Source organism: Bison bison, unplaced genomic scaffold, assembly GCF_000754665.1.
Source record: "Bison bison bison isolate TAMUID 2011002044 unplaced genomic scaffold, Bison_UMD1.0 scf7180017864354, whole genome shotgun sequence".
Lineage (NCBI taxonomy): Eukaryota > Metazoa > Chordata > Mammalia > Artiodactyla > Bovidae > Bison > Bison bison.
Window position 1 is genome coordinate 5,486,138 of NW_011494926.1, and position 17,239 is coordinate 5,503,376.

The following is a 17,239-nucleotide window of genomic DNA, read 5'->3' on the forward strand; positions in this document are numbered from 1 at the left end:
CCCCAGCCCCAGCCCCGCGGCCGCTACCATCTCTTCCTCCCCGGCGCCGGGGGCGCTGTTCATGCCGCTTCCCGAGGGCTCCTTGGCGGCCGCGGGGCTGGGGCTGGGGTTGCCGGCCCCGGACTCCCGGGGTCACTACCAGCTGCTCCTGTCAGGCCGGGCCCTGGCCGACCGCTACCGGAGGATTTACACAGCTGCGCTCAGTGACAGGGACCAGGGGGGCAGCAGCGCTGGACACCCGGCCTCCAGGTGCGTCTCTGGGTGCCCTTCCTTGCGCCACATGCTGCATGTGCGCCCGTGTGTGTGTGTCAGTGTCAGTGTGTGTGTCAGTCTACATACGTGTTTATCGAGCTGTCTTTCAGCCAGTACTGGATGCTAGATGGTAGAAGCACTTACTGAGAAAGGAGGGTGCGGTGGCAGCAGTTGCTGCTCTTTTAAGTGTGTGTGACTGTCTTTGTTGGGGGGCGAGGGAGGGTGGAAGCGGGGAGCGTGCAGTGCTAGAAAAGGTGATGGTGCGGGTCGGTTAGGACACGTGTCTGTGTATTGTTGAAACAGGAGGAGGGCTGAGCGGAGGGTCATGCACGAAGAGAATTTGCAGGAGCGATGAGGGAACTGGCGTGTCCAGTGTCTTTGCCGCAATGGTATTTGCCCGTATTTCTCCCCCCCGCCCCTCCCCCCATTCCCTCTGGACATCCCATCCTCCCCTTTCCGCCTCCCTTAAAAAAAAAAATCTGCCTTTCACCAAGGGAAGCAATGGTATCCGGTTAAGGATAATGTCATATATATAGGATGAGTTTAGGATAAGACAGGGGATTTCAGTTTACGAGATACATGCGAAAGGGATACAGATGGAGGTTTTCCCTGGATGTGAAAGGTGTCTGATGCAGATTTCTAGAGCTGTACTTTGATAACTAGACCTCTGGGTCCTCTGGAGACGTGGTTACAGCAGCTCTCGTGGTCTGCTGTCCCATCGGCCATTTCCCTTCATCTTCTGTTCTATTTCCTCAGTGACTTTTCGGCCTTAGACTAGAGGGGGTTTTGTAGGGGGAAAAGGGGAAACCTGAAAAACTTCAAAAGGTGACAGCTGGTGTAGTGATCAGCTGCCACCAACTAGAACATTTGAGTAGCTCCTAGGATTTCTTTCAAGACGGGGTGCACCTACAGCTAGCTCCCTTGGTGGAGGAGATGTGAAATCACTTTCATTTTCTTTTTCTTAAAATGTAGGTGTCTTTTTGCTTAAGGCTCTCCTATTTTCCTGTCCATGCCTTTACATGCCACATACCTTGAAGCATGGTGACTGACTTGTTTCACCAACTTGGCTTTGGCAGTGGTAATTGCGAGCTGGCTTCATCTTTTTTTCCCCCTCACACCTTCTTGCAGTACATAGGGAAAGCATAGGAGGGTTTTTGTCGAACAAGTTACAGAGTTCACTGTAGTTTTTGAATGTGCAGTTTGTTCGGTAATAACCAGATGCTATTTTCTCTCATATGAGAGGGGCTAGGCTGTGAGTCAGGTATTTGTGGTTGACCAGTGTGTATTGTGGCTCCTGCCCACCGCAGAGAGTTGTAAAGATAGAGCTTCACTTTTTCTGGGTAAACATTTCTTCTGGTCTGTATTATTGTTTACAGGATTGGGACTTGAGTAGTTTTATCATACTGATATAAATGTGTATAACTAACTACCCTTTGCTATCTAAATTGAAGGCCACAATGTCACAAGTCTGTTTCTTGCTAATGTTTTTGAAAATAGCACAAAACCTCAATGGACAGTTTGCTCTAATAATTAGGTGTAATTTTGAGCTGTGAGTCTTTTAATTATGCCACTCTAGGTGTATCTTTACAAACCCCTTTTAAAGAATTTGAATTTATTTCATATGTTGTTTCCAGACTTACGCAATAATTTGTGACTGGCATGTTCCCTGTTTTAGCTTTCTACTACTGTATTTGTGCAGTAATACTGTTTCTGTGTATTTAGAACTGTATAAACAGTTTTAGGCAAAATTAATATAGATTAACCACGTATATAAAGTGTATGAATGATTTTTAGTCTTTGGTTTATTTTTGTACAAGCTGTCAATTAAAATCAGTGAAGAATTAGTTCACGTACTGTATTTCAAGAAGTACTCACGAAACAAGCCTTAAGTTTATGAAATTGCCTTCCAGTGCTTGTTCAGAACATTATTTTAGTTCACATTATTTTTTCTGAGTCATGGCCGGCAACTATTCTTTATTGAGGATTTGCTTAAGAATTCAGTCACATTTCATACTAAATATTAATGGGGAAAGTGGAGCTGGAATTTAGGTTCTGAATGAATGATATAATTATTGGTACGGGGCACTAGTTGAGACAGAGGAAAAGGTGAAATGTTTCAGAGACAAAGAATGGAGCAAGAATAGAGGATGAAGTTCTAGTGAAAATCAAGTTTAAAGGTGTGAGAGAAGGGAGACAGTGAAGTAAGGTCAAAAAAGATTTTAAAAAATTAAGAGAACTGTGGCAGAGCAGCACCTCTGGTTGGACTGAAAGTCCTCAGCAGGGTTAAATGTTGAAGAAAGTGAGGATACTATCCAGGCCACTGGTGACTTTTGAGGAAGTGGTCAAGGTGTGTTTGTAAGAGAGGTGTGGTTAAGGAGTCTATGGGATACTTTGGGGTAATAGCCAAATGTGGACTTCACTTTCACTTTCATGCATTGGAGAAGGAAATGGCAACCCACTCCAGTGTTCTTGCCTGGAGAATCCCAGGGACGGGGGAGCCTGGTGGGCTTCCGTCTATGGGGTCACACAGAGTCGGACACGACTGAAGTGACTTAGCAGCAGTAGCAGCAGCAGGGCTGAGGGAAGGTTATTTGAGTGTGGGAGGGTAGGTGGGAAATGCTCAGTAAGTGGAGAAGGAGAAATTAAAGAAGTGAGAGAGGGGATAATCCTTGGGGGGAGGTCTAAGGGAGATCTTGGGGACAGATTTAACATGACAGGTGAAGAGGTTAGCCACTAAAAATGTTAGGAGCTGGTCATCCTTTAATATAGAATTGGAGGAGGTACATATTTATAAATCTAAAGACCAGGAGTTTATTAAGAACTGTACCTTTTTTATTTTGGTCATCCTAATGTGTAGCACAAGTTTTGGCATCTGTTCTGTAAATATCCAGTACCTGCTTTGTGCCAGGCATTGTTTGAGGCACTGAAGATGTAGCAGTGAGCAAGATAGACAAGGTCTCTATCCTCTTTGGAATTTTTATTCTAGCGGGGAGAAGTAAGCAACTGATCATTTTAGGTTGTGATAAATAGCCGTGGAGGAAATAAAACCAATTTCATGTGACGGACAATTTGTAGTTGAAGGTGATATATTAGGTAGGGTGATCAGGACGGGTCAGGGTTAGTTGACATTTAAGTTGAGTCATAATGATTGGAAGGCAGACCTAGAGGAATAATGTTTTAGGAAAGTACAATCTCTGGTGCAAAAACAAGGTTGTATTCAAGGAACAAAACAAGGCAAGTGCGTTATCAGTCAGTGTTGAATATATTAGTTACTGAGGATTATGTTTTAGGTGTAGATAGAGAAGTTGAGGGACAGGAGCCTAATGGCATCAGTAACTTCGATGGCATTCTAATGAATGCTTGGGTTCTGGATCTAGACTGGTTTTAGATCCTGGCTTTGCTTCTTTTTAGCTGTGTGACCTTGGGCATATTACATAACTTCTGAGCCTCTGTTTTTTGCTTAAAAAATATTTTTGAGATAGAATTGTCATATAACATTGTGTTAGTTGTAGGTGTACAACATAATCATTCCGTATTTTGAGGAGTGACTACCACGTAAAGTCAAGTTAACATCTATCACCACACATAGTTGAAATTTTTTCTTCTTTAAGTGAAAACTGTTAAGATTTACTCCCTTAGCGACTTTGAAATACACATTCCAGTGTTGTTAACTGTAGTTACCTCCCTGTACATTAAATCCCCATGACCTATTTATTTTATAACTGTAAATGTTTGTTTGTGCCTTTCAACTTCGCTTGCCCATTTTGCCCATCTCCTTACGCGTGCCTCTGGCAATCATGAGACGGTCCTCCGTATGTAAGAGTTTGTGTTTTGTTTTTGGTTTGGTATATTTGTCTTTCTCTGTCTGACTTATTTCGCTTAGCATAATGCCCTCAAGATCCATTCCTGGTGTTGCAAGATTTCCCTCTTTTTTGTGGCTGAATAGTATCCCATTTTAAATATATATCTTCTTTATTCATCCATCAGTTGACATTCAGATTGTTTCTTCGCTATTGTAGAGAATTCTGCAGTGAGTGTAGACATGCAGATATTTTTTCAGGTTAGTGTTTCCTTTTCCTTTGAGTACATTCTCAGAAGTGAAATTGTAGGATCTTACGGTAGTTCTTCTTTTGAATTTGTTGAGGAATCTCCACATTGTTTTCCATAGTGGCTGTGTCAATTTGCATTCCTACCAACAGTACACAAGGATTCCCTTTTCTCCACATGCTTGCCAGTACTGTTTATTTCTTGTCTTTTTGATGGTAGTCATTCTAACAGCGTGAAATGAGACTTCACTGTAGCTTTGATTTGCATTTTCCTGGTAATTGGTGATGTTGAGCATCTTTTATGTACCTGTTGGCTATTCATATATCTTTTTTTTGAAAAATGTTTATTCAGAGCCTCTTTCCATTTTTAAAGCTGGATTGTTTGTGGGTTTTTGTTTGTTCCCTTTAATTTTTTGATATTGAGGTCTATGAATTCTTTATGGTATATATAAGATTATATAGTAACCCTTTATCAGTATATGGTTTGCAAGTATTTTCTCCTATTTGGTAGGTTACCTTTCCATTCTTCTTGGTTTCCTTTGCTGCACAGAAGCTTTTTAATTTGATGTAGTCACACTTGTTTTTTTTTGCTTATGTTTTTTCCTATGTAGAATGGGAATAATAATAATGAGGACTGTATCATAGGTTACATGATTCTGTACATGTAAAGTGCTTGGCACGTTAAGTGCTAATAAATATTAGTTTCATGATTTCTGCTGAGAGTGAAGGGACAGATGGAGTTTGGGGACTTAAATAGAAGGCAAAGATCATGTCTTCCTCTTCCGTGTTGGTCTCAGTGACCAACATTACTATTTCATTTGTTCAGCGACTGAATAAATAGATTTTTCTATGAATGAATCAGTGAAAGTTGGAACATTTGCTTGAAGAAAAGGATTGTAAAGAAATGAATAAAGGAATGTTTGATCAGCTCTGAGTGAATGGCAGCACAACTTTGATTGCATTTGGGAAGAACTGTAGCACAGTGACTAATCTGCCCTGCAGTCAGACTGCCTTAGTTCAAATTTCAGTTCTGCTTTTTGATCTCTTAAAATGGGCAAGTTAATTAGCATTTCCAGGTCTGTTTCTTTACTTATAACCTTATAGGGTTATTGAAAGAGCCTTGTGCCTGAACATGGTAAATGATCATTAAATGTTAGCTGCCATTGGTGGTGGTCATGGTGTTACTATTACTGTTATTATTTAAATCACATATTTAAAACTCCAATCAGCATGATGTTGTAAGTTTTCCCACTCAAAAGAGAGCTGAAAACAAAACAAAACTAGTTGATTCAAGGTTGAAGTGTCCGTGGAGATGAAAGAATAAAAGAAAGCGAAGGTTTTTGGTGACAAAGATTGACCATGTGGTTAAAAGAAAAGTGATGCCAGGAGGGAACTGATAGACTGGGGGATAAAGACGGTCAGGGTATCAGGGCTGGAGTGGTAGAACAGGGTTAGTGGAAACAATAGGGGAGTTTATACTGAAAATGGGAAATTGCTTTTCTTCTCTAAGCTAAACCCATTTACTGCCTTCAACTTTATCTCTTTTTCTTGTTAGAAATGCTATTTGAGCCCATCCTTCAAATGCATGGGATTTTGGTTATAAGAGGTTAATCCAACACTGATTCTGATATTAACTTGGTGCTAACCATTGGCTCTATAAAAATTTGTAAGACAGTTTCCACCCGAGTTTATTTTCTGGATGGGAGTGAAAGGTACAAAGGCAGGTAGTTATAAAAGTGTTAAATGACTAAGAAAGCATAGCCTGTTATGACAAAGGGATGGTTTACTGAGCTGGTGCAGAAACATGAGCAAGAAGGTGAGAAAGCACAGTTTGTGTGTAAGTAATGTTAAGAATTCTGTTAGAGCTACAATATAGATGATTTTTCATGAGGAAGAGGAATGGGAATTCATTCTGGAAATGGAGCCTTTGGTCAGAGGGTAAGGCAGCTTGAACTACCAGGTAAGAGTTCAGTTTTTTTCAGTAGACACTGATAGTTTTGAGCTGTGAAGAAACATTATTGTAGGAGTGTTCTTGGAAGTGATACAGGGTTGAGTCAGTGTATTTGTGAATATGTAGTAATTTGCTTCGTGTAGCTGTTGTATCTGTGGAATCCTGTACAAACACGTGTTAAGGCAAAAGTTGCTCTATTGGCATATAAGTAGGTAGAAGTATGAAATGAACTCATTTCTTAGCTCATGAGAAAATCTTGCCTTTGGGCTTAAAAAGAAAATAAAATGTTAATTTAAAACTAGTTTTGCATTTTAAGATACTTATTTTTAAAACATCAACAGAATAATTAGAATAGTCTCACTTTTTTTTTCAAGAGTAAATACTCAGGTTTTGGGAGGAGGGGTCAGGTTAATCGAGATTTAATTTACATATAATAAAATTTACCCTTTTGTACATGTCCATTTGAAGAATCTTAGAACTATCACAGTCAAGTATAGAATATGTACATCACTCTAAAAATTTTCTGGCCACTACAGACCAGTTTTCTGTATTTCACTAATTTTCTGTATTTCACTAATATTTTACCTTTTCTGAAATGTCTTATAAATCTCGCTCCTTAAGGGCAGGATCGCATATATTGTTTCTCTCTCTGTCATCTGTCCCAGTATTTCCTATAAATGGAAATTAGGCTCTAAAGCTTCAGTAGGTTTCAGTTAGACATTTTTGGGGCAATAATATTTTGTGTATAATGCTGAGTACTGCACACTGTGTCCCATCCAGCGGTTTTCATGTCTCATTGTTTAGTAATGCTCAGTCTGGCTACTTGAATTACTTGGGTACCCACTAGATCTCTTTTTCTGTGTATGTATGCTTCTTCCATTTGCAATAAGCAGTTAATCCTGGGTAATAACGTTGACACACTGTGGATATCTTCCACCTAATGGTTTTAGTATCCTGTGATAATCCTTGACTGAGTCAGTTTCATTAGGGGCTTCACAATGATGGTTTTTATAATTCTGTTAAAGTAGAATTTGGTAGCTGATGCTCTTCTGCAAAGAATTTTCCCTTATCAACTAACTGGTGGTAAGCTTAGTTCCTCCTAAGAAAGCAGGGTAGATGATTGATTTTCTCCCCTCAGTAGCCAAATTGGTGATAGGAGTCAAGCAGTGGTGTGGTGGGTGCTGCAGTTCATCAGCCAGGTATCTTGGTTCAGGTACAGGCTCCCCCAGCCATTGAGAATGCTGCTGCTAAGTCGCTTCAGTCGTGTCCGACTCTGTGCGATCCCATAGATGGCAGCCCACCAGACTTCCCCGCCCCTGGGATTCTCCAGGCAAGAACACTGGAGTGGGTTGCCATTTCCTTCTCCAGTGCATGAAAGTGAAAAGTGAAAGTCAAGTCGCTGAGTCGTGTCCGACTCTTAGTGACCCCATGGACTGCAGCCTACAGGGCTTCTCCATCCATGGGAGTTTCCAGGCAAGAGTACTGGAGTGGAGTGCCATTGCCTTCTCCACCATTGAGAATAGTGGCTGCTGAAATCTACTACAACTGAGTCCCCAGATTGCTCTGAGCCAACAGAGTTGCTTCCCTCAAAGTCACTTTTCTTCTTTGGGGCCAGCCTGCATCCAGTGCCTGTTCTCTTTGGGGCTGTAAATGTCTGGCCCTTCAGGTAGGACAACTTTGAAGATCCATCCCAACTCCAGAGCTCCCCATGGATTGGCTCAGGCTTTCCTGTGTCAGCGTTTCAATTCACCTCCTGCCTCTGTTTAGTCTCATTTCCTCAACTCTCCCACAGTTGTTGATGTGCAGGGCATTTTTCGATACTTTGGGTGTGCAAATCTCCATTTCAGAGTCTTTTTCTTTGGCATCCTTACCCAAGACAGCTTTGACAGCAGTGGTCTGAGGAAGTAGTTTCTAAAATGGGATTTTGGAGCTAAAGTTACCTGCTGTCTAGCTGGCAGTGAAGACCCCATGGCTGGTTGTAGATGAAGCTTGGTACTAGTAACCCTTGGCATGTACTGTAGCTGTGCACCTGCTTAAACTTTCACTGGTGGTGAGGTGAAGTGGGATTCCTGTAGAAGAGACTGTATTTGTGGGTACAGTATCTTAGGCTTGTGAGACGTTTAGGGAAGTTCTTAATTATAAGGATGGTGGGTCACATGACTGGTGAGTGACTCTGAGAATGACCATGAAAGACTGAAGGTAACTAGGAGCAAAATTAGAAAGTTAGGTGATTACTTTCTTTGGCATCATGTAAAGAAACTCATCTTCTGCAGTAGGAGGAAAGAAAAAGCTAAAGATTAGACCCAAGATTTAATTGCAAAGGTAGCAGAACTCCAGGGTGGGTTGCTGTCTCAGAAAGTCTACTAGGCCAACGTCTGTGCTTTGGTTAGGAAGAAATGGGACCCCGGCTTTTAAGATGGGACATCTTGAGTTGATGCACTGGACCGCCAGTTGAGACCTTGAAACCCCCAATTCCTCTGAACCCTCTGAGCCTACAGAAGTGGTCGTCTTCTCCCAGCTAGAGGGTAGTTGCTTGGAGATTATGCTGCCCCTACTACTTGCCTCCTCTCCTCTCCCCTGCTGCTTATCACCAAACCAGTAACTAGAGTTAAGTGAGAGCAAAACCTCCTGGGAGATGCTGGGCCTGCTGAGGAGGAGAGGGACTAAGGTGCACATGTGCACATGCACACACAGAGTGAGTCCCAGACTGTGCAGGGGCACCCCCAAACTCCATCAGACACACAGGAATACTGTGGGCTATTTCACAAGTTTACAGGAAACACAGAAATGTCAGTCACAAACTACTCCCTTGAGGTAGTTCATGGTTTTGACATTAGATCATGTTGCACTCGTTTCCATGATGTCTTATCTTTTTTGAAGTTGAAGTTTTGTTATTCGCTGTGATACAAAGAAGGTGCTTCCCAGGTGGCTCAGTGGTAAAGAATCTGCCTGCAGTGCAGGAGCCACAGGAAATTGGGTTCAATCCCTGGGTCAGGAAGATCCCTTGGAGGAGGAAATGGTAACCCACTCCTGTATACTTGCCAGGATAATCCCATGGATGGAGGATCCTGGCAGGCTATAGTCCATGAGGTCACAAAGGTTGGATACGACTGAATATGCATGCATGCATGTGATACACATAAATTTCTACATAAAAATCAGTGTCGAACAGAAAAAGAGGGTGGCCTGTTTAATCTGCACAAGTTTGACAAGTTGTGCAGGACCCAGCCAGTACATTGTGCAATTACTGAGTAATTATGGCTATTTAAGGATGAAATATAATATTTTTCTTTTTAAGTTTATGTGTATTATTTTTCATATGGCTACTAAGTTGTTAGAATATAGATTCTTATTATTTGGTTTTCATTAATAATAATTAGTATTCCTTTTGGTCTACAAAGTGTTGTGGACAAATTACTGATGATGACTGTGCAAGGGCCCAAATGGACTTCTGTTTGTCAGCTGAGCTGATGAACGGCCAGCCCAACAGTAACAGGGACTAACCTTCCTTCAAGGAAGGCAGCCAGTCCTTGCGCCTTGGAAAGGACTGTGATTCATTTTGACTGAATTTGATGCATATTCTGAGTGTATTTCCCTTTCCAGCTTGTAGGGACTCAATTAGTGCTGCTGTTTGACGGCCTGTAGAGTGGTCCGTCAGTACAAGGTGCCACATAACATTGTTTCCAAGCGAAGGATCTGCTTTCAGCACGTGGATCCCACAGATCCATTTGTCCCATTATGCCTCATAACCATCCAGAAGCTGCTGACCGAGAGAGTAGTAAGATGGTCAGGGTGGCACAGCTGAGGATGAGCGTGAATCCTCCAGTGTTCCCAGTAGGAAGAACACATGGAAATTGGGATGCCTCTACTTAGTATCAGTGATCCCCTGGGTAATTTATGCTTCCCGTCTCTGTAGCTCTGAACACTGGTCAGAAGGGAAATATTTTCAGCAGAATCACTGTAAGAGTCCTTACACTAAGGCACAGCTGCTGGTAGGACCTGGTGCTCCTTTTCTGAGATAAGGCGTCACCATTTTGACAGGATAAAGGTACGTGATTATCTGGCGGAGGTAGGGCTGTGGTTTTTCAGTGGACCGTGCAGTTTGGCACACTCTGCTGTGTCACACTCTTAAGTGTTCTACTGGCTGTCTCTTGCTACTTCCTTTTCCAACTTTTGTGGAATGTGGACATGAGAAAGAGCGGATGGCCACCTCACAGGCTCAGTCAGAATTTCTGGTCCAGCAGAGATTCTACCCAAAGACGAAGGGAATCCAGGATGACTTACAAAGAAGAGGTTGTGACTATAAGTTTTGGCCTTGAAACCAGTGGTGGAGGCTCTAGTTTGTCCTACAATACTTTACTTCCTCTGGAAAGTTTCTCCAGGAAATGAAACTAAGCAGAATTCTCCAGGAGCATTATCCAGAATTTATTTAAAGCAAGTGAATGGTAGTAGTATAATAGGTGAACTGTAGGGGATGCTGTGGATTAAATTTTATTTGTAGATTCTGTGGGATGTTCTGTATAATCATATCATCATTCTTTCTGATCTCTAGGTAACCGAGTGCTCCCTGCACCTTTATTCCAATGACAAGAACCTTTCTACTTCTGTTCAGTGCTGAATAGAAATGATAGTTGTATCCTTCCTTGTTCCTAATCTAAGGGAGAAACAATGACACATCAGTCTTTTGGTCTTTCACTGTTAAGTGTAATATTAGCTGTAGATGTTTTGATAGCCTCTGCCAATGTGAGGAAGTACTTTACTATTCCTATTTTGCTTATAGTTTTTATTGTAAATGTGTATTAATTTTGTCAAATATTTTTATGTATTTATTGATATCATATAGTAAAGGTAATAAAAGGAAAAAGTAAATTAATACATTTTTGAATATTAAGTCAACCTTGCATTCCTGGGATAAAACTTTGTATGTGATGTATTGTTGAATTTGATTTGTTTCTTTGTTAAGAATTTTGGGGTTTGTATTCATGAAGGATATTGTTTTATAATCTTTTTTTTTTGTAATACCTTTGTCAGGTTTTTATATTATAGTTATCCTTGTAAAACGAATTGATTAGTAATCACTTCTCTTCTGTATTTTTTAAAAGGTTGCATGGGATTGAGTATTTGATACAATTCACTAGGAGTACCATCTGGTCTTGGAATTCTCTTTGGGGGAAGCTTTTACAGATTCATTTTTTAAAATAGACACAGGGATATTCAGATTTTTTTTGTTGTTATTTCTCATAAATTTTAGTAACTTTTTCTTGAAAGAGTTGTCCTTTCATCTGAATCCTTGAAATTTTTGGCATAAAATTGTTTATAGCATTCTTTTTATAATCCTCTAATGTTTGTGGGGTCTGTTGTGATAATCCCTTTATCATTCCTCATGTTTATCGTTTCTCTTTTTCCCTTGATTAGCTAGAAGTTTGTCATTTCTAAGTTCAAAGAATCAACTTTTGACTTTGTTAATTTTCTCTAATACTGGTTTATTTTCTATTTCATTGACTTTCCTCTTATTGTAATTTCTACTTTTTTACTTTGCTCTTTTTCTTTTTTTTTTAGTTTGTTAAGATGGAATCTTAGGGCATTGATTTTAGATTTTTCTCTTCTAATATGAGTATTTAAAGTGATGAATTTTTATCTAAGCACATCTTTAGCTGCATCCCACAAATTTTGATATTTAGTATATTCTTTGTTATTTAGTTTAAAATATTTTCTAAGTTTCTTTGTAATTTCATCTTTGATTCATGCATTGTGTGTGCGCTAAGTTGCTTCCTTCACATCCGATTCTGTGCAACACTATGGGCTGTAGCCCCCCAGGCTCCTCTGTCCATGGGGATTCTCTAGGCAAGAATACTGGAGTGGGTTGCCATTTCCTCCTCCAGGGTATCTTCCCAACCCAGGGATCGAACCCAGCATTGGCAGTTGGGTTCTTTACCACTAGTGTCACCTGGGAAGCCTGATTCATGCATTACTTAGAATTATTTTATGTAACCCTCAGTTAAATTCAGTCACTCAGTCGTGTCCAACTCTTTGCAACCCCATGAATCGCAGCACGCCAGGCCTCCCTGTCCATTACCTCACTGACTCATGTCCATTGAGTCGGTGATGCCATCCAGCCACCTCATCCTCTGTCGTCCCCTTCTCCTGCCCCCAATCCCTCCCAGCATCAGAGTCTTTTCAAATGAGTCAACTCTTCGCATGAGGTGACCAAAGAATTGGAGTTTCAGCTTTAGCATCAGTCCTTCCAAAGAACACCCAGGGCTGATCTCCTTTAGAATGGACTGGTTGGATCTCCTTGCAGTCCAAGGGACGCTCAAGAGTCTTCTCCAACACCACAGATCAAAAGCATCAGTTCTTCGGCACTCAGCTTTCTTCACAGTCCAACTCTCACATCCATACATGACCACTGGAAAAACCATAGCCTTGACTAGATGGACCTTTGTTGGCAAAGTAATGTCTCTGCTTTTCAATATGCTGTGTAGGTTGGTCATAACTTTCCTTCCAAGGAAAGTGTCTTTTAATTTCATGGCTGCAGTCACCATCTGCAGTGATTTTGGAGCCCAAAAAAATAAAGTCTGACACTGTTTCCCCATCTATCTGCCATGAAGTGATGGGATCAGATGCCATGATCTTCGTTTTCTGAATGTTGAGCTTTAAGCCAACTTTTTCGCTCTCCTCTTTCACTTTCATCAAGAGGCTTTTTAGTTCCTTCCCTTTCTGCCATAAGGGTGGTGTCATCTGCATATCTGAGGTGATTGATATTTCTCCCAGCAATCTTGATTCCAGCTTGTGCTTTTTCCAGCCCAGCGTTCCTCATGATGTACTCTGCATATAAGTTAAATCAGCAGGGTGACAATATACAGCCTTGAGGTACTCCTTTTCCTATTTGGAACCAGTCTGTTGTTCCATGTCCAGTTCTAACTGTTGCTTCCTGACCTGCATACAGATTTCTCAGGAGGCAAGTCTGGTGGTCTGGTATGCCCATCTCTTTCAGAATTTTCCACAGTTTATTGTGATCCACACAGTCAAAGGCTTTGGCATAGCCGATAAAGCAGAAATAGATGTTTTTCTGGAATTCTCTTGCTTTTTCGATGATCCAGCAGATGTTGGCAATTTGATCTCTGGTTTGTCTGCTTTTTCTAAAACCAGCTTGAACATCTGGAAGTTCACGGTGCACGTACTGCTGAAGCCTGGCTTGGAGAATTTTGAGCATTACTTTACTAGCGTGTGAGATGAGTGCAATTGTGCGGTAGTTTGAGCATTCTTTGGCATTGCCTTCCTTTGGGATCAGATGTTTGATATTTTTATATATATGATTGTTACTACTTTCCGGTGGACCTTTTATATAATTTCAGTCTTTTAAAATTTATTGAGATATGCATTATCTCCCAGGACATGGTCTTCCTTTGTGATAAGACCATATGCACTTGAAAAGAGTAGTGTTCTGCCATTTTTGCAGGTAGATTTCTATTAATGTCATATAGTAAATGTTGGTTGATAGTGTTGTTTGGCTCTTTTATGTCTTTACTCATTTTTTGCCTAGTTCTATCAGTTGCTGAAAAGGGCCATTAAAAATATTAAAAATACTTGTCTCTGTCCCTGTAATTTTGTCAGTTTTAACTTCATAGATTTAGTCCCCTGCTATTATGTACATGTATGTTTATAATTGTTAAAACCTCTTGATGAGTTATTCTTTTATTTCATTGTGATAACATGAAATATTTCCTGTTTCGGTAATGCTCCTTGTCTTGAATTTACTTTATCTGATATTAAAATAACTTGTTCAGACTTACTCAGGTCAGTTCAGTCACTCAGTCATGTCTGACTCTTTGCAACCCCATGGACTGCAGCATGCCAGGCTTCCCTGTCCATCACCAACTCCTGGAGCTTGCTCAAACTCATATCCATTGAGTCAGTGATGCCATCCAACCGTCTCATCCTCTATTGTCCCCTTCTCCTCCTGCCTTCAATCTTTCCCAGCATCAGGGTCTTTTCTGGTGAGTCAGTTCTTTGCATCAGGTGGCCAGAGTATTGGAGTTTCACAACGAATATTTGGGACTGATTTCCTTTAGGACTGACTGGTTTGATCTTCTTGCAGTCCAAGGGACTCTCAAGAGTCTTCTTTTCAGACTTATTAGGCTTACTATTTTCATGGTAAGTTTTTTTTCTGTCCATTTTTTATTTTTTATAGTTTTATTTAGTTTTTTTGGCTCTGCTGGGTCTTCATTGCTGCACAGGTTTTTCTCTAGTTGCTGTGCAGGCTTTTTTCTAGTTGTGTTAAATGGGGGCTAGCTACTCTGTTGAAGGCGATGGCACCCTACTCCAGCACTCTTGCCTGGAAAATCCCATGGACGGAGGAGCTTGGTAGGCTGCAGTCCATGGGGTCGAGAAGAGTCGGACATGACTGAGCGACTTCACTTTCACTTTTCAGTTTCATGCATTGGAGAAGGAAATGGCAACCCACTCCAGTGTTCTTGCCTGGAGAATCCCAGGGACAGGGGAGCCTGGTGGGCTGCTGTCTATGGGGTCGCACAGAGTCAGACACGACTGAAGCAACTTAGCAGCAGCAGCAGCTACTCTGTAGTTGTGATGTGTGGGCTTCTCATTGTGGTGGCTTCTCCTGTTGCAGAGCACAGGCTCTAGGCATGGAGGCTTCACTAGTTGTGGCACATGGGCTGAGTAGTTGGGGCTCCCAGACTCTAGAGCACAGGTTCAGTAGCCATGGCACATGGACCGAACTGCTCTACCACATGTGGGATCTTCCAGATCAGGGATAGAACCTATGTCTTCTGCCTTGCCTGGCAGATTCTTTACCTCTAATCCATCAGGGAAACTCTGTCCATTTACTTTCGATCTGTCTATATTTTTATATTTAGGGTTTCTCTCCTTTGGGCAGTACATGTAGGATTTTGCCTTTTTTTTTTTTTTTAATCTGTCAATCTTTGCCTTTTATTTGGAGAGTTTAAACCATTAATATTTAATGTAATTAATAATTGGTATGGTTGACTTTAGCTCTACCATTTTATTGTCTTCTGTTTCCCTCTGGTTTTCATTCCTTTCTTGTCCCTTCTGTCTTTGGATTATTCTTTAGTATCTATTTTAATGTATCCATTGGACTTTGGGGCTATATCTTTTGGTATTAATTTTTAATGCCCTAGGGATTACAATATAGATACCTAACCTTTCACAGCCTACTGAGAGTTACTGTTGTACTGCTTCACTTAAAATAGAGACATCTTACAGCCATACAGAAGCTTTCTTTTACCCCGTCTGCTATACCCCACTCCCTCCTTCATGTTCATGTTGTTATATGTGTTATGACTGCGTACTTTGAAAACCTCACCATACAATATTATGAATTTTGTTGTTAATAGTCATACATATTTTAAAGAACTAAAAGAAAAAAAGGTATTTTATGTTTGCCTATATATTTATTATTTCTGTTATTCTTCCTTCATTCCAGAAGAAGCTGCATTTCCTTTCAGCTTCAGGTACTTCCTTTAGCATTTCTTGTAGAGTAGTCTACTGGGGATAAATTCTCTTTGTTTTTCTTCATCTGAGAATGTCTTTATTTTGCTTTGATTTCTAAAGGATATTTTCGGTGAACATAGAATTGAGTAAAAGCTTGTTTCCTTTTACCATTTTCATGATGTTGTTCAACCATCTTTTTACCATTATGATTTCTGAACTACTAGCCTTTGGTAGTTCAAAATTTTTTTCCCTTTCATGTAATATGTCATTTTTCTTTATCTGCTTTCAAATATTTCTCCTTTGTTTTTGGTTTTCAGCAGTTTGATTTGATGTATCTAGTGATTATTTTCTTTGAATTTCTCTTTTTTGGAGAATGCTCAGCTTCTTGAATCTGTAAATTTGTCTTTTACTAAGTTTGGGTTTTTTTTTTTTTTTTTTTAAATGAACGACAGACATTACTTCTTACAGTTCTGGTGGCTAAAAGTCCAAAATCAAGGCAGCAGCATGTCCTCCTTCTGACCTGAACCTTCTTTCTGGTTTGTAGCCAGTGCCTTCTGGCTTTGTCCTCACTTGTGAGGGTAGGGACCTCTCTGGTGCCTGTTTTATAAGGACACTAATCCTATTCCTTTTTTTTTTTTCCCCACCTGCAAAGTAGCAACACAACTGTTCTAGCCATCAAACACAGGGTCCACAGCCACAGTGCTCACACATATGCATGTTAATCACAGATTTTAATCCACAAAGGTAGACATGCAAACAGTGTAACTTGCTCCTCTCCCCTCCAACCCTGCCAAATAACTAAGCTTAGAACTGCAGGAGTCCCAGCTCTGCTTAGAGGAATCCTGTTTTCAGTCCATTCAGATCATCTCAGTTATTCCAAGGTGTCTTTGTCTCATTTCTGGCTCCCCACCAGGAACCAGAAACATTGGGGCTGAGGGGAGCTTGTAGCCCACAGTCATCATCCTGCTCATGCTCTGCAGAAACCTCCAGATGCATCTCTGGTCTTGGAGCATTATCCATCTAGATCGTGTCTGCCTTGCCTGCAAACTTGGGCCATGTCTTGCCACAGTTATGCTCTTTCCAACAGCCAGAGGAAGCCATTCGTCCGTGGGGCTGCAGCCTCTTCTACACTGTGCTGTGAGGGAGGGCCTCTGAGCCTGCAGCCTTTGCCACCTGCCTCTGCCACCCCTCATCGGGCACAGAACAGTGCAGGGACTCTTGCTGTCCCCTGCCCTGCTGCCAGGCTCCCCGTGGGGTAGGAAGCTCAGGCCGTTGACGCCCACATCTCCCATTCCCTCTACCCTGTGATACAGGCCAGGGGCCCAGAGTGCCTTCTTAAGGTCACAGCCACGTCCTGCTGCTCTGCTTTCATCACCGTCTCCTCCCTTCCCTTGAAGAAGGAAATGGCCACCCACTCCAGTATTCTTGCCTGGAGAAGCCCATGGACAGAGGAGCCTGGCAGGCTACAGTCCATGGCGTTGCAAGAGTTGGACATGATTTAGCGACTAAACCACTACCC

At 41.3% G+C, this 17,239-nt stretch overlaps 1 protein-coding gene across 1 annotated transcript in view; it reads left to right on the top strand.

The window, feature by feature from the left end:
* The first annotated feature begins 23 nt into the window (after nt 1-23).
* The window catches only part of MYCBP2 (MYC binding protein 2, E3 ubiquitin protein ligase), a 269,123-nt gene continuing 251,907 nt past the window's right edge, over nt 24-17,239 (top strand). Inside the window, exon 1 of the mRNA XM_010855138.1 lies at nt 24-249. Within this exon, the coding sequence (XP_010853440.1) occupies nt 62-249 (188 nt within the window). The 5' untranslated portion in view covers nt 24-61. The remainder of the gene's footprint in view (nt 250-17,239) is intronic.